Genomic DNA, 24,091 nt, shown 5'->3' on the forward strand with positions numbered 1-24,091 from the left:
ATTCAATCTTCTTCTTCTTCTTTTTTTTTTTTTTTTGAGACGGAGTCTTGCTCTGTCGCCCAGGCTGGAGGGCAGTGGCCGGATCTCGGCTCACTGCAAGCTCCGCCTCCCGGGTTTACGCCATTCTCCTGCCTCAGCCTCCCGAGTAGCTGGGACTACAGGCGCCCGCCACCTCGCCCGACTATTTTTTTGTATTTTTTAGTAGAGACAGGGTTTCACCGGGTTAGCCAGGATGGTCTCGATCTCCTGACCTCGTGATCCGCCCGTCTCGGCCTCCCAAAGTGCTGGGATTACAGGCTTCAGCCACCGCGCCCGGCCCTTTTTCTTCTTTTTTTAAGGATTCAATCTTCTAACAATCCCGGGAGGGGGGCAAGCGCAGGATTCTTGTTTCCATTTTAAGAATGAGGAAACTGAGGTTCGGAAAGCCTAAGTGGCATGCCTCTTTAGTAATCGGCCAATCGTCGCCGCCTAACTTCACCTCACCTCCCAGTACAGCACTAGAGTCCCCTCAGGGGTGGCCGTCCCTGGTCAGTCCAGCTCCAGCAGGCCAGGAGGGTAGGACGTTCCCTGTCAGGCAGCACTTCCGCCTCCCGGGGCCCGCGCAGCTCACCTCCTTCACCTCCTGCGCTACCCCAGTCACGAGTTGTTTTCGGGGGCCCGCCCCTCCACTTGCTGATTGGGTAGCTCCTGAACCATTGCTGTCCTCTGATTGGTTGTTCCTTTTTTGGCTCTCCAACACCGCCTAGACCGACCGGATACACTGGTAGGGCTTCCGCTTCCCTCTTCTCCCTCCTCCCGCTTGTCCTCCTCTCCCAGTCGGCACCACAGCGGTGGCTGCCGGGTGTGGTGTCGGTGGGTCGGTTGGTTTTTCTCTCACCGTTGGTGTCCGTGCCGTTGAATTGCCCGCCATGGCTGAGCTGGATCCATTCGGCGCCCCTGTTGGCGCCCCTGGCGGTCCCGCGCTGGGGAACGGAGTGGCCGGCGCCGGCGAAGAAGACCCGGCCGCGGCCTTCTTGGCGCAGCAGGAGAGCGAAATTGCGGGCATCGAGAACGACGAGGCCTTCGCCATCCTGGACGGCGGCGCCCCCGGGCCCCAGCCGCACGGCGAGCCGCCGGGGGGTCCGGGTGAGAGTGCGGTCGCGTTTGGGGCGAGAGGACTTGTCTGGAAACTCGGCCCACAGTGGGTCCGAGAGCTTCTGTGTGACTTGTGCTCCTTGCTGAATTAGGAGGTTAGGGAGCAGTGCAAAGAGGAAACGAGACCCTGGCCCAGTCCTGCAGAAACCTAGGCTCGAGAAGCCTGCTCGGTTCTCAGCGTGTTTGAGTGCTTCTGGGCGCGGGCGGAGCGAGAAAGCAAGTATAGGGTGGCAGTCTTCGGAGCCGGAAGAAGCCCGTTCAATTCAGCAACTTTTCATTATGCACTTGCTGTGCCTTTAGTCTGGTCTCTGAAGCAACCGCATTGGCGCAGTTTTTCCAGACTTATAAGCAAGTCTGAGCCGAGCACAGAACTCCAGTTATTAGAAAAGGAGGGCAGAAAAAAAATAAGAATGGAAATACTGTTTTTTGAGAGATACAAACAAAAGTAGCAATGCAGTTCAGCATTTAAGCACTTAAGGTGTACAGAGTGTTGGATTACGAGGAGGAAGGAGTGAGTAGGGAACTCAGGAAAGATGGTCTAGGTCTGGAGAAAGAACTGCCGAGCGGGATAGGAGTTTACCATGGTTGAGCGATTGATTTACAGCTAGAACTTATGGAGCTCTCCCTCTGGGAACAGCTTTGGTAGGCAATATTGCCTAAGTAGAACCCACGATTAGCCTAAACCAATCAGGGAGGGATGAAGAGGTGAATAGAGAATGTTCTCAGCCAAACTCAAGTAAAAATGGGGCAGGTAGGATGGCAGTTTGACTTTTGGATGCCTTACCTGTGTGTGATGCTTAGGATCATGAGTGGAAAAGACCTATTTAATAATACAGAGAAGTAGGAAATTCAGCCAGAAGAAATGAAATATGGCTTTTCATTCACTTAAAAATTTCCAACTAAGGGAGAATAGCGCACTATTGGGGCATATAGGAGTAGTGTCTACACTAATCTGATTTGAAACCTTAAGGGGCCAAGTAGGTAACATATACGAGAGATGCTGACTTGACATGAGACAGTAGAAGTGTTGGAGACTGAGACTTTGGTGCACTATAGTAGTGCTCTGTGTAAAGGCATTCAGACCCAGCAATCTCAAGTTACTATGCCAGCCAGGCAGAACCTTTCGATGGATGGATTGGGGAGGGTGCTGCTAGTTTGCAGCCTCTGAGTTTTTGACTGCACCATGTTGCTTCCTAAGCAAATCAGTCCCCTAATAAGAACTTAGTGGGAACATGTAATATGCCCGAATATGCAACTTTATAGCAAGTAGGTTGGACTGAACTGGGCTGTGATTGCGAGATGAAGTTGGCCTTAAGTGATTAGGAGATATTTTCATTGGGTGGTCTCTAACATTTGTCTGAGAATTTTAAAGTTGACTTCTTAGATCCTTAGTTTACCTTCCTCGTTTAGTAGAAGAGAAACAATCCTAGAGAGAAATAACTTGCTTTAAAAAGCACGAGTTAATAGATGAGCCCCAAGTCTACCACATTCTGTTGCAGTGTTTAGTTGTTTTAGCTGGGGTGTGGTGCGATAAGAGGCAGTTGTGGCTGTCCCAGGTAGAACAGATTTGGGAGAAGCAGGACCCAAGATCTATAGTTGGAAGATTGTCCTGATTCAAGGACAGTGTTACCCTTACTGTTTTATCTCCGCTACCTAGCAGTGTGTCTGACATGTAGTAGATGCTCACGTTTGACAGAGAAATGGGCAAAAATGTCAGATCCAAGGGTCCTGTGTAGAACTGACAGATCTTGGTGACAGGCAGTTAGGGAAAGTAAAAGGAAGAGAATAGAGTTGGATACTCGGGTCCTTTGTGCATCAAGCCTTCAGCAAAGGGAAGGAAAGAAATGGTTGCTGACTTAGTTCCTAGGAAGGACTTTCTTAGTGAACTAAGCATTTGGTGACTTAAAGCCAGATTCCTGACAATGTAATTGAGGTTGGTAATATGCAGTGGTCAGCATTTCCTTTGGGGATTAGAGAACTGATTGGACACTTTTTCTCTCTTAGTTTTCTTTTTTTTTTTTTAAGATATGCTCCAGTGGTTAAGATTCTATGCTATCCTAAACTGCTTGAGTGTGAGTTCAGCTTTGTGATCTCAGACAATGTATATAACTACCACCACTGCCCGGCCTCAGTTTTCTCCTTTGTAAAAGTTGCATAATATAATTTATAATGCTATGTGGCATCTTTAGGATTACATTAAAGAGTGTCTATAAAGTGCTTACAGTTATATAGTAAGTATCCAGTGAATTCCAGCTACTGTTAGTGGGAGAAAGGAGTTACAAGGCCTTTAGGCTTTGAAGTGTACTGAGTAAATTGAGAGGTTTTAGGCGGGAGCTCTCTTTCTGATGTATTATACAGAGGTATATAGGCAGTCAGCTATGACAGATTGATGAGAGGAAACTAAACTGGCCCCCAGCCTTGCGGAATGCTTCTGTGGAGGATGGGCACAGGCAAAAACCCGAGAGGTTAGGGCTGAGCCTTGGATGACTCCCTTGGTTGTTAAGAGATCCAGAAAAAGAGATATAGGTTTAGAGGCAGGAAGTAACCAGCTGGGTGAAGTGATATTGAGGTAACCAGCTGGGGGGGATATTGAGGAAGAACAGGTGGTCTTGAAGGAGGCAGCACAAGTAGAGCTGTTGAAAAGCTCTCAATCATGAGGGCTGAGTGGGGGAAGAGAACAGGAGAGACAGGCCACAGACAGAGTACGGCAGTGAGGCACTATTAGGTGTTTTGTTGATTTGAGACAGAGCCTCGCTCTGTCGCCCAGGCTGGAGTGCGGTGGCATGATCTTGGTTTACTGCAACCTCTGCCTCCTGGGTTCAAGCAGTTCTCCTGCCTCAGCCTCCCAAGTAGCTGGGATTACAGGCGTGTACCACCATGTTCAGCTAATTTTTGTATTTTTCTTAGAGATGGGGTTTCACCGTGTTGGCCAGGCTGGTCTCGAACTCCTGACCTCAAGTGATCTTCCTGCCCTCAAGTGATCTTCCTGCCTCGGCCTCCCAAAGTGTTAGGATTACAGGCGTGAGCCACTGTGCCCGGCCTATTTATTATGTTTTTGACAACTTACTTCTTTCTTTTTGGGTAGGGAGGCGGGGGGAGATGGAGTTTTGCTCTTATTGCCCAGGCTGGAGTGCAATGGCACAATCTCGGCTCATAGCAACCTCTGCCTTCCGGGTTCAAGTGATTCTCCTGCCTCAGCCTCCCGAGTAGCTGGGATTACAGGAACCCACCACCATGCCCAGCTAACTTTTTGTATTTTTAGTAGAGATGGGGTTTCACCATGTTGGCCAGACTGGTCTTAAACTCCTGACCTTAGGTGATCCACCCGCCTCGGCCTCCCAAAGTGCTGGAATTACAGGCATGAGCCACTGCACCTGGTGACAAGTTAGTTCTTGTAGGAGAAAAAAGAGACACAGGTGAATTAAAGTGAAGCTTTCTGGAGAAGTAATTTTATTGGTAGCACTGGTGGAGGGAAGTTTAGGGAAATCTCATGAGTGATAGTTAATTATACTGCACATTTGCCGTATACCGGTACACTTTCAGATACCGGCAGTAGCTCCGCGGGTTAAGTGGTAGTGTCATATTTCAGATGAGAATGGATCAGTGTGGAAGTTGAGCAGTGTCCCTAAGGTAGCAAGGTAATAAATGGCTCAAGTGCAGCTTCAAACCTAGGTCTGCTTGACTTCAAAGGTTTCTGGAATGTGGAAAGTTGAAGGTGGGTTTGGGACAGTCTTTCACTTTGAAAACTTTGGCCCTTTTTCTGTCTGGAGTTCCTGAAAGGCCCTAGAAAGTTTCCTTCTGAAGCATCGTGTTGCTTAGTTTAGTTATCCTAGTAAGTCAAGGCCCTACATGTCCTTTCTGCATGTTTCCACAGCAACAGACGATCCTTTGGCTTGAGCCAGTTGTTGATTCTTGTAAGAATGTTAGTGCAGTAATACAGTAACTAATAAAGAGGAAAGCAGATGCCAGTGGGTCTGGAGGAGTCTTCAGACAGACAGCATGTGATTTTTTAAGGAGACGTGGGATGAGGATTGCTTCTTGTTTTGCATATGGAGTAGTGATCAAAGTCTCTCATATTCCAGCCCAGGGCTGGACTATATTAGTGGATAGTTGGTATGTCAACTGTACTATATTAACCATAATGTAGCCCTGGCCAGACTAGCCATTGTAGGATCTAGGATTTAAAACTATCTCACTCTTATGTCTTCACAAAAATAAATTCCAGGTGGATTAAAGAGAGACATTTAAAAAATAAAAGAACAAAAGTGAATATTTGTCTACCTCATAATAGGAAAGGCCTTCAGCATAAAAGCAGATACAGAAATCATAAAGAAAAAGTTGATCATGTCTACATACACAAATTAAGTTGTTCCAGGTGTTAAATACCATAAGCCAAATCAAAAGAGAAACTAGGGAAAATACTTGACTATTAATACAGAGCGAATACTTAAGAGATAAAAAAATAGCAGGAAAATAGGCAAACTCGGAAAATTCAGTAAACAAGAAAATCAGATGTTGGGTATGTGATTACCTTACTGGAAATAAGATTGGCACAACAAAGCCACCATGAGGTTTTTTTCCATTTTCAAATTAGCAAAAATTTTAAAACATGATCAAGCACAGTCGCTAGTATCAGGGAAGGTCTAAGAAATGGGGCGCTTCTGCTGCCAGTAGTAATATAAACTGGTAGACTAATAGGAACAAGTGTGTAGGGTTTTAGAAGTCTTTAAAATACGTATCCTGGGTGGGGTGCGGTGGCTCACGCCTGAAATCCCAGCACTTTTGGAGGCCGAGGTGGGCGAATCACCTGAGGTCAGGAGTTCGAGATCGGCCTGACCAACATAGTGAAACCTCGTCTCTACTAAAAAATGCAAAAATTAGTCAGGCATGGTGGCATGAGCCTGTAATCGCAGCTATTCGGGAGGCTGAGGCAGGAGAATCGCTTGAACTTGGGAGGTGGAGGTTGCATTGAACTGAGATCGCGCCACTGCACTCTAGCCTGGGCAACAGAGTGAGACTCTGTCTAAAATAAAATAAATAAAATAAAATAAAATAAAATAAATCCTGGCTGGGCGCGGTGGCTCATGTCTGTAATCCCAGCACTTTGGGAGGCTGAGGCGGGTGGATTGTCAGAGGTCAGGAGTTCGAGATCATCTGGCCAACGTGGTGAAACCCTGTCTCTACTAAAACTACCAAAAAAAAAAATTAGCCGGGCATGATAGCTCACACCTATAGTCCCAGCTACTCAGGAGGCTGAGGCAGGAGAATCACTTAAACAATCCAGGAGGTGGAGGTTGCAGTGAGCCGAGATGGCACCACTGCACTCCAGCCTGGGCAACAGAGCAAGACTCTGTCTCAGAAAAAATAAAATACATATCCTGTGATCCAGCAATTCCTTTTTTCCTTTTTTTCTTCTTCGTCTTTTTTGTTTGTTTGTTTTTGTTTTTTGATTTTTTGAGATGGAGTCTCGCTCTGTTGCTCAGGCTGGAGTGCAGTGGCGCGATCTTGGCTCACTACAACCTCTGCCTCCCGGGTTCAAGCTATTCTCCTCCTTCAGCCTCCTGAGTAGCTGGGATTATGGGCTCAGTGCCACTACCCTGGCTAATTTTTGTATTTTTAGTATACAGAGGTGTGTTTCACCATGTTGGCCAGGCAGGTCTCTCCTGACCTTGAGTGATCCTCCCGCCTCAGCCTCCCAAAGTACTGGGATTACAGGCATGAGCCACCGCGCCTGACTGTAACCCAGCAATTCTACACCAAGGAATTTATTACAGAGGTGAAATTGAATATGCTTCCCCCATACTTTCACTAGTTTGATAAACTTCATATTTCCCAAACTTTATAGAATGCTTTAAAAACTATATAGGTAGGTGGCACATGGCTTAAAGTAGTAAAAGGCTACTGACATAATAAACTACAAGAAACTCATTTTTGTACTGATATATAGGAGTAAAAGTCAACTAGGAAAAATAAGAAAATGTGAGAGGCCAGGCATGGTGGCTCATGCCTGTAATCCAACAATTTGGGAGACCGAGGTGGGTGGATCACTTGAGTCCAGGAATTCGAGAGCAGCCTAGGCAGCGTGGCGAAATCCCCTCCCTAAAAAAAATAGAAAAATTAGCCAGGCGTGGTGGCGCATGCCTGTAATCCCAGCTCCTGTGGGGACTGAGGTGGGAGGATCGCTTGAGCCCAGAAAAGGTCGAGACTACAGTAAGCCATGATTGGGCCACTGTGCTCCAGCCTGGGCGACAGAGCAAGACTATCTCAAAGATGAAGCTGCAGGTCTCTGCTCACTATGGGTGATTCCAGGCCACACTTTTTTTTTTCTTCTGCAGGACTTTCGTAGAGAAACACTGTTCTCTGAGACTCTTCTGCCAGTCTTCCATTTGTTACCACTGTAAAATAGAAAACAGAAAACAAAATCAAAAGGTTTTGGACTTGGGAGCTTGAGGACAGATGTGTCCACATTTTGGTGAAGTTTGTATATAAGCACATCTTGGTTTTATTATTTTGTTGTATATAGCACCTACCACAGGGATAGCATTTAGTAGCTCAAGATTCATACAGCATATAATGCTGTATTCTGCTGTACAACCCTTTGGCCCAGTGTTTGACCAGTCTTTATTGATAGACCAAAATCTTATGTCTTGCAGATGCTGTTGATGGAGTAATGAATGGTGAATACTACCAGGTACAGAGTACTCTGATTCTATTCATTGATAGTGATTGAGAGTTTTCCTTTCCTGTGATTTTAATTGACCTAGAAAGAAACCCCAGTCCTTTGACTTTCCTGGATGTATTACTGACTGGTATGTTATCTACCAAAGTGGAAAGATTTAAAGAGAAGTAGCATTGATAAAAAGAGAACTGTTTTAAAATGTTATTTACCTGCCCCTAGTGTTACCACCTTTATTCTAAAGAAACTACTCTTCAAATGACACTGTGTTAAGTGCAGTAAGTTAGTACTAATACTTTAAATAGTTCTTCCATCTTTGTTTATAGTCTGATTAGGTTAACCTGGTGATGTTCCTTAGTTCAATGAGTGGCACATGGAATAATTCTGTAAAGATTAACATTTATTTGAGTCTTTTTTTTTTTTTTTTTTTTTTTTTTTTGAGACAGTCTCTGTTGCCCAGGCTGGAGTGCAGTGGCACGATCTCATCTCATTTGCAACTTCCATCTCCTGGGTTCAAGCGATTCGTCCGCCTCAACCTCCTGAGTAGCTAGAATTACAGGTGCACACCACCACGCCTGGCTAATTTTTTGTATTTTTAGTAGAGATGGGGTTTCGCCATGTTGGCCAGGCTGGTCTTGAACTCCTAGGCTGAAGTGATCCGCCCACCTTGGCCTCCCAAAGTGTTGGGATTACAGGCGTGAGCCACTGCACCTGGCCTATGTGGTTGCCTTTTTTGGGGGGGGGGGTTGGGGGGGTGGGACAGGGTCTCACTCTGTCACCCAAACTGGAGTGCAGTGGTGCAGTCTTGGCTCACTGCAATCTCCATTCCCCAGGTTCTAGCAAATTCTCCTCCTGCCTCAGCCTCCCCAGTAGCTGGGATTACAGGCACACGCCACTACCACCTGGTTCATTTTGTATTTTTAGTAGAGACGGGTTTCACTATGTTGGCCAGGCTGGTCTCGAACTCCTGACCTCAAATGATCCACCCACCCCGGCCTCCCAAAGTGCTGGAATTACAGGCATGAGCCACCGTGCCTGGCCTATGTTGTTGCTTTTAAGGTAATCTTTTAACATTTTACAGCAGCCACCATTGTTGTTAGAAACAGGGGTTCTGACTGGTTGCTTGTGGTGGCTCTGGCTGGGTGTGGTGGCTCACGCCTGTAATCCCAGCACTTTGGGAGGCCAAGGTGGGCAGATAACCTGAGGTTAGGAGTTCGAGACCAGCCTGGCCAACGTGATGAAACCCCATCTCTACTAAAAATACAAAAATAAGCTGTGCGTGGTGATGGGCGCCTGTAATCTCAGCTACTTGGGAGGAGGTGGAGGCAGGAGAATTGCTTGAACCTGGGAGGCGGAGGTTGCAATGTGCCAAGATAGTGCCACTGCACTGCACTCCAACTTGGGCGACGAGAGTGAAAACTCCGTCTCAAAAAAAAAAAAAGAAGAACCAGGGGTTCTAACTCAGGTGAAGTGCATTTTAGGAAGGAATTTTTGGTATTAATATAGCACAATTGTGTTTTGTGTTAAGGAAAGTAATGGTCCAACAGACAGTTACGCAGCTATTTCACAAGTGGATCGATTGCAGTCAGAGCCTGAAAGTATCCGTAAATGGAGAGAAGAGCAAATGGAACGCTTGGAAGCCCTTGGTAAGGAATCCCTTTCTGTCTTTGGGTATCTGTTTTCAGTGGAGTAGTTGACCTGGACTCTACTTTTATCCCTTTTTACTTCAGATTAACCCGTGTCATTGTCTGGTCTTTGGGAAGATATCTTCTCAGCCTGAAGGTTACAAGGCTACCTGCCCAGAGATGCCTAGTCACAGGCCATTGTGTGAGGAGTAGGGTAGCCGGAGAGCCCCAAGATCCTCTCACAGGAAGAGCATAGTGATGCTATTACTGACCTCAAGAGTAGCCTCAGGTGGTGTTTATAGGGAGCTGTGTAAACTTGAAAGATTCAAGTTTCACATGTCCATGGACTTTCACAGTCCTTTTTTTTTTTTTTTTTTGAGACGGAGTCTCACTCTGTCACCCAGGCTGGAGTGCAGTGGCGCGATCCCCGTTCACTGCAAGCTGCACCTCCCGGGTTCACACCATTCTCCTGCCTCAGCCTCCCAAGTAGCTGGGACTACAGGCGCCTGCCACCATGCCTGGCTATTTTTTTTTTTTTGTATTTTTAGTAGAGATGGGGTTTCATCACATTGGCCAGGCTGGTCTCGATCTCTGACCTTATGATCCACCCACCTCTGCCTCCCAAAGGGCTGGGATTATAGGTGTGAGCCACTACGCCCGGCCTCCATTTTTCATTTGAAGGCTGAATTAATTTAAGGTAACATGAGGAAAATGAGGTATGTTAGGAAAAATGCACAATTTGTTTTTCGTACCTTAATATCTCTGTAAGGTAAGTTTTACAGGTAAGAAAAGTGGAGGAGAGGTAGAATAAGTATTTGGAATACTCAGCTAAGAAATGGTAAGAGTCACAATTTCAGCTGAAGTCTGCCTTGCTTCAAAGTCACTACGCATCCCCATCAGCCACATTGCTTTCTAAACATTTAGTGCGCATGGCCATCTAGCCACACGGCCTGGCGTTTGATAAAGAGATGTGTACACAGAGTGTCACCTGTTGGTTCATGATCAGGGGAGACTTGTGTCTATACATGGTGGATTGGAGAAGTATGCAGAGTGTGAGGACATAATCCACATTGTGGCCTTTTGTTTGTTTTTTCTTTTTTTAATCAGCTGACTTTAAGATTCATCTTTTCTCAACTTTACAGAACAACTGAAAGAAGAGGAAAATAAATGTGTGCACCCCCAGTATCAGTAATTAATATTTCACCATATTGGGTTATCTTTATATAAATGATATGTTTTAGACATATACACACATACACAAATTGTTCTGACTGACCTACTTTAAGATAAAGACATCATATACTTCATGTCTAAATATTTCAATGTACACCTCCTAGAAATAATGACATTCTCCTATGTAACCACAGTGTCAGCAGTATTATTCCCTCTTGGGAACTGTTAAACTGGTGAAAACATGAGTCCTTATTTTTCAGATGGGATAACTGACACCCAGAAATAGGAAGGGACATGACCCAGATGACACAGCCAATTAGTGCCAGATCATTTATCTCTCTAGTCCTTTTATCTCTCTAGTGCAATTTAGGTGACTTTCAGAACAAAGAACACACTTAATATTTGAGCCTTTATAGCACCATTCAGTAGTAATTTCTTTGGTGGAAATATTCTTTATGTGTACTGTCTAGTATGGTAGCCACTAACCACATGTAACTGTTAGTACTTGAAGTGTGGCTTCACATTTCAAGTGTGACTGAGAAACTGAATTTTAAATTTTCTTTAATTTTAATAAATTTGCATTGAAGTAGCCACATGTAGCTAGTAGCTACCATATTGGACAGTGGAGCTGTAGGAAGATGAAAATCGGTCCTAACAGCTTTGGTCGTTGTTTGTTCTTTGTGTCTTTTGAGTATGCTTAGAGCCAAGATTTAGCTGGTCTTAGTACTGCTGGAGTATCTTTCTTGTTACAGAACCCAAATTTACAGAACCCAAACCACTCCAAGCTGGAGTGCAGTGCAGTGGCACGATCTTGGCTCATAGTTTTCCCAAGCTCTAGCAGTTTTTCTTCTCCATGGAGAGAGTCTACTTTGGCGTCTGGAAAGATTTAATTTTTCAGTTATGAAATTGGGTACTTGGGGAATACTCTTATGAACTGTTTTCTTAATTCAAAGTGCTTTTTTGAGAGAAGTAAATCATTTGGCCTTGCATTCCAACTGAATTGTTTTTCACTTGGTTCATGACAAGGTGTTCCTTCAATTTCACCTTTTTTCCTTGCAAAAACTGAGAAAGCACACGATGCCAAAAATAGAGAACTGTTGCCAGTGGTTTTCAGCCTAGCTGCTGGCTACATTCTCAAGTAATTTTCTTTTCTATGACCAGTAACGAGGGTGGCCAGAATGGAAGGCACCTGTGAGTGTGCTTTGCTGTCTAAGGGGACTCTTCCTCTTCATCCTCTGAGGGGAAGAATTCTAAATTAGTATTGCAGTGGCACTAAAGCTGCAAAAGCCAGAAGACCAATTTAAATGTACTGTTTTATGCAGTAACCACAGTCTGTTCAGCAGGTCACCATTTTAATTTAATTTTTCAGAGATAAATTTTATATTTTAGACCTAATGTATAATAAATTTTAAGTGAACATCAAAATACATAGAAAGTACTGTCCAATCAAAAAGGTAATTATTTGGAAGTAATTTCACCACGATTGAAAAGGGGGCCTTACATTTTAAATTAGGTATTGCCACATGGCACTTCCAGCCCACAGCTTCTCATTGCAGCATAACATCTTCCATTCCACATCCATGCTTCATGCCATGATAGATACATGTTAGATGTTTACTGTAGAGGCTGGGTGGGGTGGCTCAGGTCTGTAATCCCAGCACTTTAGGAGGCTGAGTTGGGAGGATCACTTGAGCTCAGGAGTTCAAGACCAGCCTGGGCACCATAGTGAGACCCTATCTGTACTGAAAAAAAAAAAAAGGGAAAAAAAAATAGCTGAGGTTGGTGGTGCACACCTGTGGTCCCAGCTACTTAGGAGATTGAGGTGGGAAGATCACTTGAGCCTGAGAGATTGAGGCTGCAGTGAGCTGTGATAGCACCACTGTACTGCAGCCTGGGCTACAGAGCAAGAGACCCTATCTCAAAACCAAAAAAAGTTTACTATGTATACTTTACAGTCATCAGTGAAAAATCTGAGAAAATGATTCTTCTGAATGATAGATCACCTTCCGACAAATTAGATACCAAGATGAATGTTCTTTCTAACCTGAAACTTGGGGGAGTTTCTAGCTGCTATTAGGCTTTTTCTTATGGTTACACACAGCCTTTTGCATGTTACTGTAAGACCTTTCTTGCAAAGGCCCTAAAAATGCCCAAGAATGCTTCATTTTTCATCCCTTCTAGTAGTTACTTGACGCCACTATTGCTTTCTACTGTCCTTCTCAAATACACTAATTACAGTTTGGGCTCTTGCTCTGCACTTTCAAAACTGTCCAGATCACTGGTGGCCACTTTCTAGTCACATTTTGTGATTATTTCTAGGCTTGCCTCCCTTTCTGTCCCTCCCTTTGGAGGAAGCATAATGAGGTAAGCAAAGTGTAAGCTTTAGAGCCAGATCTGGGTTTGAATCTTGGATCTATCACTTACTATAACCTTTAGGAAGTTCACTCAAACTTTCTGAGCTTTAGTTTTTCTCACTGCTGTAAATGGGATCAGAGTTTACCTTCTTGGGATTGTTGTAAAGATTGAGTTAGATGTCTGTAAAACACCTGCCAGATAGAATATCCAGAAGAACTTGTTTAAAGTGAAGTATCAGGTTAACTTAAAGTGTCAGCTGCCTCAGTAGCTATGACGTGTTGACATGTGTTTCTTTTTTTTGTTTTTTTTTTTTTTGTTTTTTGAGATGGAGTCTCGCTTTGTTCCCTAGGCTGGAGTGCAGTAGTGCGATCTCAGCTCACTGCGACCTCTGCCTTCCAGATTCAAGCGATTCTCCTGCCTCAGCCTCCCCAGTAGCTAGGATTATAGGCACATGCCACCACATCCAGCTAATTTTTTGTATTTTTAGTAGAGACAGGATTTCACCATGTTGGCCAGGCTGGTCTCGAACTCCTGACCTCAGATGATCCACCTGCCTCGGCCTCCCAAAGTGTTGGGATTACAGGTGTGAGCCACCACGACCAGCTGGCATGTATTTCTTTATCTCTCACCATTTACTGATGTATGTCTCTTTCCCTTGTGGGAAAACCATATTTAGTCCTCAGAAACTTCATGTTCATGTTTGAGAATCCAATCTAGCAAACCTGCTAGGTGTGCATTTTCTTGTTCTCATTTCTAGAACATTCAGGTTACCTGTTAACAATGATCCCATACCTCTACCCCCCGCACTTCTCTCCAGTGGAGTTTCTTTTGTAGCTCTGCCCTGGCTCTGCCGCAAACACACTCTGCAAACTAGGAGTAGATGCTTTGTGGTCCTCTCTAGTGCTAATATTCTGTGTTCTAGCATTCTCTGGTTCCTGAATCATCTCTACTTTTGGTAATTGTCCTAATAGCACCCTGCTTCACAGAAGTGCTTCTACCATATTTAGTTATTAGAGTGCCACCTTGTGTTCCACAAAACCATTGTCAAACCTAGAATATGGACTAGTTTGGGAGAAGAGTTAAAAGATTAAGATGAATACCCTACTCTGAACTAAATATTGGCAGCATTGGTGAAGAATCATCTATAATTGTTTCTCCCGCCGTTGGTGCCCAGATGGCCTTTTTCTTATTATTAATAAAAGTCAGTATTTCCACATACAGCCTCCTCTTTCGCTCTGCCAAAAACAAGACAAAACAAAACGAATGACCCACTAAGATGTCAGTTGACTGGGATAAGACCAGAAATAGGATCCAGGAATAGGACTGTGGAAAGGGATAGAAGTACTGAAATCAGAGTTGGTTGTGCAAACAGGGAAAACAGAAGTTTATTTTCCCCTCCCTCCTCTTCTCCCCCAACATGCACATAAACGTGGACCTGCATCCACTGTAAGTTCATTAAGACCAAAATAAACTGATGAACTTCAGTTTGCACTTTGCCTCAGTTGTATTGTCTTTCTCTCCTCCCCCTTCAAAGATGCCAATTCTCGGAAGCAAGAAGCAGAGTGGAAAGAAAAGGCAATAAAGGAGCTAGAAGAGTGGTATGCAAGACAGGACGAGCAGCTACAGAAAACAAAAGCAAACAACAGGTCAGTCCACGGTGGTTGTAGCACATTTTGTTTTCCAAAATTGAATCAAATCCATTCTCAGCATCCAATCTAGGTTTTTGTCTTCTGCCTCCTTTAGTGTGAAATGTCTGCAGTTTTTAAAGAAAGTACTTGAAACAGGTAGCAAGTCTCTCAGGTTTTGTGAGCGTAATTCACCCTATTGTTTAGCCATCCCAGCTGTACTGAGCTTACCTCTCTGAGAGTTTGGTTAATAAATGATGTGATTCAGCCAAGGGAAAAGTTACGTTTCATGGAACCCTGAAATGAAAGCTGGGTGTCATGAATACACCCAGATCTAGTTACTTTGGATATGATTATAGACTTGGTCCTGTTGAGTATCCTAAATATAGCCCTGCCCTCTGAAAACCCCTTCATGAAGGGGTTCATTCGCAGGAAAATGTGCTTTGTAATTAGACAGCCAAGAATGTTCCAGCATAATTACTTTAGAATTGAGGGTTCTGTGGGTACTTATCTGTGCCTTAAAAAGTCTTGAATTGACTTATTAAAAATACTCTGTTTGAAATAGATTTTATTTAGTTACTGATGGTTAAGGAGTTGTGAGGAGAAAAATGCTTTCATTCTCATATCACCACCCACCAGCAGCTGGGCTTTAATGCCCTGCACTTTGAGCCCTTCTTGGAAGCAGCAAAGAGAGGATATGTGGTGTTGCTTCCTTCAGGGCAGGCAGCTTCAGAGCCCAACTTTCACCGAATAGTCAGTCCATTCACTTCAGTGTATAAACGGGCCAGACTGGGCCTGGGGATATTTTTAATTTTCAGGATAGAGCCTTGGGTTCCTGTACGCAGAGGCAGGAAGCAGGTTGGGTTAAGTGCCCTTATCTCTGGCAGCTCTGTTAGACAGAGATGTGGCAGGAGAGAGAGCTAATGGCTTTGCCAGCCAGCCAGTGCCATTGTGGGTCAAGTATGACAGATCAGTTGGACTCTCTTGTATACTAGCAGCCCTTCAGCTCATTGAATTCCAGCTTGAGCCTGCGTTCTGGTCACCTTCCTCTGGGGGCAGTGTGCTCAAGGAGTGCCTCTCAGGTTCCATGTGGAGTTTTGTGGGACTGCCGTCTGGTGTGCAGGCTAGGTTGCCAGTCGTGATGGCTTCCATCAGCTACGTGGGGCTGTTGTCGAGCCTGTGGTCAGTAGGTGGTGCTGACAGGTCCAGGCTCCTGTGTCCTCTGCTCCTTCAAGATGATTTTCTCCCAGGTGCAAGTTCAGATCAGTAAAGCCAGGTGGGGACTGTGTACGAGCACCCTGTGAGCCCTAGGAACTCCCCCAGCCAGCGGCCCTGGCACTTGAGTTTAGTTTGAGGTACTGTAGCCATGCCAACCCTCCCTGCACAGGATCTGTGATGCTTCAGGAACTTGACACGCAAATTTTCAAACTTAGATAATGAATATGTTGGTAACAGCCTTTCTGTTGCAGAAATTTTTTCAAGGAAGTTTTGCTGAACTGTCAAGAAAGGGATACTCTCTGTATACAGAATCCAGTGTTCTCAGAGGGAGTAATGACACTTGTTTTTAGGAGCTTAGTCTTAAAAAGTTTAGTTCCTCCAGGCATTGAGTTTGGGCCTTGGTACCTTTCTTTACTTGGAACTGTAGAATGCTGGGTAAGCTGGTCTCACAGATGAACCTCTTAAGTTCCAGAGAGAAAAAGGGACTTTCCCACCACTCACTGAGAATGTAGAGCTGTTTAGGAAGCAAGTCACTTGCCTTGTGGGAACCTTGCAGCACAGGGCTGACCCTGAGAGCATAAAGCTAGTGGCACACTAGCCATTGTCAGCAGGGCTCTAGGACAGAAGAGATGGCTTTTACACTTTATTCCAGTGATTCTTCACTGGTTGGAGGTGGGAGCCATTTGAGAGTCACTTTGGGGGACTTCTTCCAAGGGTCTACACCCTCCCTTGGAGATTTTTATATTTATATATCCATCCATGCTTGACTCTAAACTTGAGTTCAAAGGAATAGATCCCATTTAGATGTATAAAGTAATTCGTCCTTGTTATCTGTCTATGGGTAAAGAGTGAATATTTTTAGAAAAGAAAATGGAGGCCAGACACCTTGACTCACACCTGTAATCCCAGCACGTTGGGAGGCTGAGGCGGGCAGATCACTTGAGGTCAGGAGTTTGAGACCAGCCTGCCCAGCATGGTGAAACCCCATCTCTACTAAAAATACAAAAATTAGCCGGGCGTGATGGCATGTGCCTGTAATCCCAGCAACTCGGGAGGCTGAGGCAGGAGAATCACTAGAACCCAGGAGGTGAAGGTTACAGTGAGCTGAGATTGCGCCACTGCACTCCAGGCTGGGTGACAGTGAGACTCGATCTCAAAAAGAAAACGGGGTGCTCATTTCAAGCAAGTATGATTCTCTCTGGGATGTTAAGGGGACCCGAGAGATAAGGCAGAAAGATGAGAAGTTTGAAAGAGGAAACTCGGAAACAGGAAGAGCATCCAGTTAATTGTGAGAGCATCCTCAGGCCTCCTGCCTTCCAGCTGCCTCACCACTCGGTCACCAAAGCACTAGGAGCACATCGCGCCTGGTACTGCACTGGGGGTTGGTGTGTGGCCGGCAGACATGGTTCTTGCCCTGCACAATCTGTAGTCTATTGTCAGTCCCCAGACTGCATCTCCCTCCTTTTATCCCAAGTTGGGGCCTCAGTGTCATGGCACAAGAGCTGTGAATTATTCAGTGACAGCCATGGAAAAGAATTTCCTTTTCATAGGAGCCAGCCAGAGCAGTGACTGACTCCTGCAGCTGGATGAGTTTGCGCGTCAAGAACAACCCCAGAACATTTACCCTATTACAGGTAGCATTTGTGCTTGTCAGCTGTTTCAAGGCTTGAGAAGCTTTGGGGAACGCACAGTTCTCAGAGATGACAAATATTTTTTTCTATGCCCACTTTGAGGCTGTTTATGGAATGAAGTTCTGCATTGTATTCATGCCTCCAGAGCTTGTCCTGGGGCAGGCATTCCTCTTCCCTCCCATCTCCCGAGCCTCCCTGAGCCTCTTCCTGCCTTGGCTGAGGATTGCTACTTTCAAGTGAAAGACAAGCGGAGGGCCACCTGTGTGTGTGTCTGATTTTCTGTTTGTTCTGGGCTTGCAACCCTGACAGGGGATATGCTTGTCACTGAGGAGCTTTGGTCTTGGGCTAGCTGCAAAGGAGCAAGAGCCTGACATTCAAACTTTGTTGTCGTAGTGATGATTTGACAGGAGTCATGAAACCTCTACTCTTCTTGTGGAGGGAAACCCAAGTTGAAATCGATCAGGTTTAGCCCTTTGTGTAAACTAAAAGGATTGTGGCTTTACAAGCCAGCCTGCCTTGCCTTTTCCTCCCACTCATTCTGCCCACAAACAACCGTTTTCCTGCTGAGTCACTTTAAGTTACAATCAGCCTGCTCTTTTTGCTTTCTTTAAATTCCCACAAAACACCTCCTGTGTGTAAACCAAAATGGGAAAGAAGGAAGGGCATGTGTGAGCTTCAAAATTAACTTAAATTAAAATTACTAGAATTTGCCTTCAGATAAATATGTGAGGTTAGCTTAATGACCAGGCATGGTTATCCTTGAAAAACGTCTTTCCCCTCGCTCACCCCAAATCGACTTGACAAAGGACAGGGTAAGACTCTGTGAGTGAGGTTCCCTACCCAGCCACGGTGGACAAGAGTGGGCTGGCTGAGCCCAGGGAGTCAGTCCAGGGCAACAGTCAAAGCCAGCCTGGCCCCTGCTGTGAAAATTTCTCCACCCAGTCTGCCCCCTCCTTCCTGTCTGAGAGTCCTGCCACGCTGAGAGTTAAGAAGGGATGAAGTTCTGGATTCTGGGCTGCACCTTGTCAAAGCCAATTGAGTCTGGTGTAAAAATATTCAGAAACTGTACCCACTTCTTGAGCAGAGAGCCATATTCAGAAACAACATAAGCCAGGGCCAGGATCCTAGTCCAGTGTTCTTCCCACCAGACCACTCGCCTCCAGCCGTTTTTTACTGTAAGGTTGAGATTTTAAAATGATCAAATGTGTTCCAGGATTCTGAAAATGTATCCCACCCAGCCAGTGTGGGGAAGCAGTAGTTGGATAATCCAAGATAAAACTGGCTTTGGGTCCTAGCGCATCTGGTGTCTGGCAGCTTTCCTGCCCAGTGATACTGAGATAGGCAGGAAGGTGGCGTGACTTTCTGGGCACACACCAGCAGGGAAGAAGCGTGACTATATAGTAGAAAGAGCCCTGGACTTAGGGCCAGGCTGCCTTGGTTGTGAGTCCTGAATGCTGTCACTGTGGTGTAGCCGAGTAAGTTGTTTCATCTCTAAGCCTCAGTTACCTCATCTGTACAGTGGGGGTGAGAACAGTCAGGGTCATAGGTTGTTAGAGTTAAGGATTGAATCAACATAATGTATGTGAAGGGGCTTAGTCCATAATTGGGTGCTTAATAAATGCCCATGTTGCTGGGGTAAGCCAAAGGGATGAAGTTGGCAGTACTCACTCTGTCGTGGAGCAATCCCCATGTCGGAAGACCAGCGGGAAACCAGTCCTGCTGAAGTCTCCAGCGCTGGAAGCCTCACGGGGGTTAGGAAGGAGCCTTGGGAGCAGCTCCTCAGAGCACAGTTGCACCTCAATTGTGGATTTTAGATGTTTCTGCTTCTCAATGTTCTCTCTTTTTTCCTGCCTGCTTGCCTGCCTTTTGGACCTCTTGCTGTCTAGGGTGGCAGATGAAGCTTTCTACAAACAACCCTTCGCTGACGTGATTGGTTATGTGTATGTTGCAAAACTAATTCCTTTTTCTTGTGATTCTTTCTACTTTTTGTTTAGAGTTAATGCTCCTTTTATGTCACAAGTTGCTTTGCTTTTTAAATTATTTCAAATTGGCATTTTGGGGGCTGCCTAAGAATTGATAAGTGGGGTATGATCCGTTGATGGATCTTCCAGAATTGTGACTCCCTGCATCCTCTGATGACCATTTTTCATATTGGGGGTTTTGGAAGGAAGAAAGCTAACTCACTTTCAAAATGTGTCATTTGCGATCTTATCTGGGAAGGGTTTGAAGCTCGGGGAAACTCGGCCCTGTTGCTCTTGCTGCTGTCACTGCTGCCATGCCTTGTTGCCTGCCTGCCTCAGGTGGGAAGGAGGTTCCCCCACCTGGGAGCAGGTGGCAGTCCCAGGAGGTTAGGAGCCAGTGAGCAGCAGCACCTTGCATTGCCAAAGTCAGAGCTGTGGGGCAGCATTTTCCATACTTGGTTCATTCAAACGATGTGGGGTCATTTGCCTCTCCCTCAGGCAGAAGAGTCCAGAGCAGAGGAGGTTGTCTCCAGTGGGTGTCTATAATTGTTCTTCTGTGGTCTCGCATGTCAGAAATTGCTATTTAGTGGTCAGCTTCTGATGTCCTGTCTCCTAGCACAGGGAAGCCCCCAGCTTTGAGATCAGGATAGTCGAAGTCTCTGATATGGGCCACTTGGGCTTCTCCCCCAGACCCCCCAAAAGAAACCTGCATCTTCGCTGGAGAAGGTGTTTTTCTTTTTTTTAAAAAAACGATTCCTGTTATCAAAGCAGTATTGCTGAAGAGCTAGAAACAGTTCTCATTGTCTCCTCCTTAAAAATTAGGGCTGGCTTTACAAGAGAAGTAAGGGTGGAATGGAAGAGGAGAGGAACCTGTAAAAGGTGGGCGATGAGCTCAGGTCTGTAGAGCCTCTCAGGGCCTATGACCTTGAGATGTTCATCCCCTTAGAAGACAGAACTGGGTTTCCTGGGCCCCCAGATGCATTTGCAGTGAGACTTGTGAAATGCTGGACTTACAGGTGGTGTTTGATTTGATTTCTGCACATTCTCTCTGGAGTAGAAATGGAGACTGGAAAGGTCGAGTCTGGTTTTGCTGGGCAGCTGGGTGGCCAGCAAAGCCAGCTGCACGTCCCTAAGCACAGATAGAGTGGCAAGGGCATGTCCAGCTTACTGACCATCTGCATTGAGCTCATTCTCATTTTCTATATCTGACTTAAAGTTTCTCTCGTTTCTTTTCTTCTCTTCACCTTTAAGCACAAACATAAACCATCCTTGCTACAGCCTAGAACAGTTAAGTAAACCTTTCTCACTGCCCCTAACTGTGTGTGCCATGAAGTCGCAGTGTTGTAGTGGCTCTGGGCTTCAGCGGTGTTTGCCACGGCCATCCCTGTGATAGTGCCACCCCTCCGTCCCAAAGACCAGTCATCTCCATTGCTTTTGCTTTGCCCGTGATGCTTGTTGGAGTAGATGAATATAGTGTGTCTTACTGCTGTCCTTTCCGGCTGTAGCTCCCACCAGTTAATTCTGAATTGCGGGTGGGCTGACCTTGATGTGAAAGAATGTTGGAGCAGCATCCTGCCAAAAAGCAACTCACGTTGGCTCTCCTGCCAGTGTGCCCTGAGTGGCCCCAGGGCACCTGGCTGGAGGGAAAATGGCAAACTTTTGGCTGACTGGAGAATGTCCTAACAAACCCCCTTCCAGAATGGCTTTAGTCTCTAGTGCCTGCTAGCATGGGAGCTTTGTCTTGAATTCCTTTTGATCTGCCCCGTTTCTCTCCAGCCTTAGGAATAAATCTAGAGGCTATTGTGCAATGATCTGTGGGCTTTTTAGAAGTCTCTAACTTTCCTTGAAATTCAGTACAGCCCAGCATAAACTACTCAAGTTCTTGACCAGCCTGCTGCTTTGTTCTTGTTAATAAAAGCAGTGTGTAGCGGGCTAAGGACTTGTTTTATTAATGCTCCACGGGAGCAGAGACAGCCAGACAGAAAGACATAGTGAGCCCTGAACCAAACACCTGTATTCCAACATTTTACACAGTGGTCTGGGCACCCTGTGCCTAGGAGAGCCAGCCACGTGTCTACCTGAGTCTGACCTGGGCCAGGGACTGTTATCTTGGGAAAGCCAGAATGCCATTAAGAAAGGGACAAACAGGCAGTTGCTTGTGTAGCAAGGCAGCCACCAGGTTGCTCAAAGGGGGTTCTACATAAACCAACATATTTTGTTGTTGCTTCCAGGGCAGCAGAAGAAGCCTTTGTAAATGACATTGACGAGTCATCCCCAGGCACTGAGTGGGAACGGGTGGCCCGGCTGTGTGACTTTAACCCCAAGTCTAGCAAGCAGGCCAAAGACGTCTCCCGCATGCGTTCAGTCCTCATCTCCCTCAAGCAGGCCCCGCTGGTGCACTGAAGAGCCACCCTGTGGAAACACTACATCTGCAATATAATCCTACTCAGTGAAGCTCTTCACAGTCATTGGATTAATTATGTTGAGTTCTTTTGGACCAAACCTTTTTGTCTTTAGAGTTGATCATTGTTTGTGATTGCATGTTTCCTTCAACTGTGTTCTCCCTGGCATTCAGAGAGGAAGGGGAGGAGTAAGAGGAAGGGGAGGGAAGCCTCCCAACAGTAGCCTCAACCTGTGCTTTTGTGCATTATTCTGAGAATAAATTTCTGTTTCAAACTGTATTATGTGAAGCTTCTTTATTGACCTCAAGATGTGTTGTAGTTTGGAGTGAGGTTGGAAGGGTTGAGGAATTTCCTTGAAATTTGTAGGGCTGAGGAGGCACAGCCACTGGGCACACAGCCCTGCCTTGAACTGAGATAGCGCCAGGATCTAGAGTGGGATTCCGTGGACATTTTCATTTGAGAAGGGAGTTTAATGGCTGAGGGGGTTATAGCACCGGGATCTAGAGTGGGATTCTGTGGACATTTTCATTTGAGAAGGGAGTTTAATGGCTGAGGGGGTTATAGCACCGGGATCTAGAGTGGGATTCTGTGGACATTTTCATTTGAGAAGGGAGTTTAATGGCTGAGGGGGTTATAGCGCCGGGATCTAGAGTGGGATTCTGTGGACATTTTCATTTGAGAAGGGAGTTTAATGGCTGAGGGGGTTATAGCGCCGGGATCTAGAGTGGGATTCTGTGGACATTTTCATTTGAGAAGGGAGTTTAATGGCTGAGGGGGTTATAGCGCCGGGATCTAGAGTGGGATTCTGTGGACATTTTCATTTGAGAAGAGAGTTTAATGGCTGAAGGTTAACCCCCTCATTATCTACCTAAGAGACAGCTGTGAATCCTCTCACCAACCTAGTTGTTTTCTCCCAGATGGGCTCTTGTTTGCCAGTGTCCCTCGGTTTAGGGTCTTGGATAGTATATTTCAGCAGGAGTCTGTCTGGGGCACGTAGACTCTAGTAAGACCTTGACTCACTTGGATCTGGCCAGTAAGTCTGAGTCAGGACAGCATTCACGTGTGGCTAGCCCCATTACTGTTGAGTCCCGTAGCACATGTTGGGTTCTGTGCCATCCCAAGCACTTGGTTCACATTTCTCTTGTAAATTCCTTCATCTAGACCTGTGCTGTCCAATGCAGTATTTACCAGGCACATGTGACTATTTAAATGAATTTAAAATACATTTCTAGTCCTAGTCATAATTCATGTGCCCAGTAGCCATATGTGGTTAGGTGGCATTTGAATTGGATAGCACAGATTATAGAACATGTCCATGGTCACAGAAAGCTGCACTGGACCCGGCTGTAGCTCCCACCAGTTAATTCCAAACTGGGGGTGGTCTGACGTTGATGTGAAAGAATGCTGGAGCAGCATCCTGCTGATCTATACAGGTGTTTCCAGGAGCCCGTGCTTCGTTCAGACACCAGTAAGTTCATTATCTGCCTTCAGAACCTGGCATAGTACCTGGCTCGTTTTAGGTGATGTTCCAAGCAATTATTAAAGCTATATTTCAGTAATCTTATAACTACCTGGTATTTCCAAACTGGAGATTGAGGTAAACTGTAATACCATGCTCAGGATGGGGGTTAGGTGTTGCCATTGCCAAGAAGGAAAGGCCACTATCTCTTCAATGTTAACTATTTTTGGCTGGAAGGAGCTTTCATTACTTTTCCTGCTACCTCCCCCTTTCCAAGCTTCTTAATTGGGCTTTCCTTGACCTGGCCCACATTTCTGGCCTCTGCTTATTCCTCCCCCTTTAGTCAAATCTGATTACAATCAAGCAATCACTGTTCACAGACTTTTGTTCCTACTGGAACCTGCTAATGCCATTCCAAATGTCAAAATCCCAGAACTAATTCAAAGGCCACCCCCCTTCCCCTGAACTCCCATGGCCATCTACCTGGGGCAGCTTATTTTTGGTAGTCTTGCCTCCCACACCAGCTGGGCTTCTTGAGGTGGGAGGTGGCAATTTTAAATGTCAACAAAATCTGTGACATTCTCTAGACGGAGAGGTGACTGAATAATGTGACAAAAGTGATGCTGTGATGAATTCCAAGGCTAGGTCATAAAAGGCAGTTTGGAACAACTAGCTGGTGGCCCTGAGCCACCTCATAAAAAATTCTACCTCTGAAGCTACCCATGTGGTGAGGAAGCCCAAACTAACCCACACAGAGGGGCCACCTGAGAGACCCTATAACCACACACAGTGGGAGATGCCTCACCAGCCAGCCTCCTGCTATTCTAGCTGA

General features: G+C 45.7%; 1 protein-coding gene across 2 annotated transcripts; it reads left to right on the forward strand.

Annotated features, from left to right (window-relative positions):
- The first annotated feature begins 758 nt into the window (after positions 1-758).
- CLTA (clathrin light chain A) lies at positions 759-22,079 on the forward strand. 2 transcript variants are annotated; one of them, XM_007968751.3, is made up of 6 exons: positions 763-1,125; positions 7,788-7,825; positions 9,339-9,456; positions 14,498-14,609; positions 20,650-20,685; positions 21,630-22,079. In XM_007968751.3, the coding sequence occupies exons 1-6, from the start codon at positions 909-911 to the stop codon at positions 21,799-21,801; spliced, it is 693 nt and encodes a 230-aa protein (XP_007966942.1). In that variant the 5' UTR covers positions 763-908; the 3' UTR covers positions 21,802-22,079. The 2 variants fall into 2 exon arrangements, with proteins under 2 accessions (XP_007966943.1, XP_007966942.1); XM_007968752.3 differs by lacking the exon at positions 20,650-20,685 and having other exon boundaries at positions 759-1,125.
- The last annotated feature ends 2,012 nt before the right edge of the window (positions 22,080-24,091 follow it).

Source organism: Chlorocebus sabaeus, chromosome 12, assembly GCF_047675955.1.
Source record: "Chlorocebus sabaeus isolate Y175 chromosome 12, mChlSab1.0.hap1, whole genome shotgun sequence".
Lineage (NCBI taxonomy): Eukaryota > Metazoa > Chordata > Mammalia > Primates > Cercopithecidae > Chlorocebus > Chlorocebus sabaeus.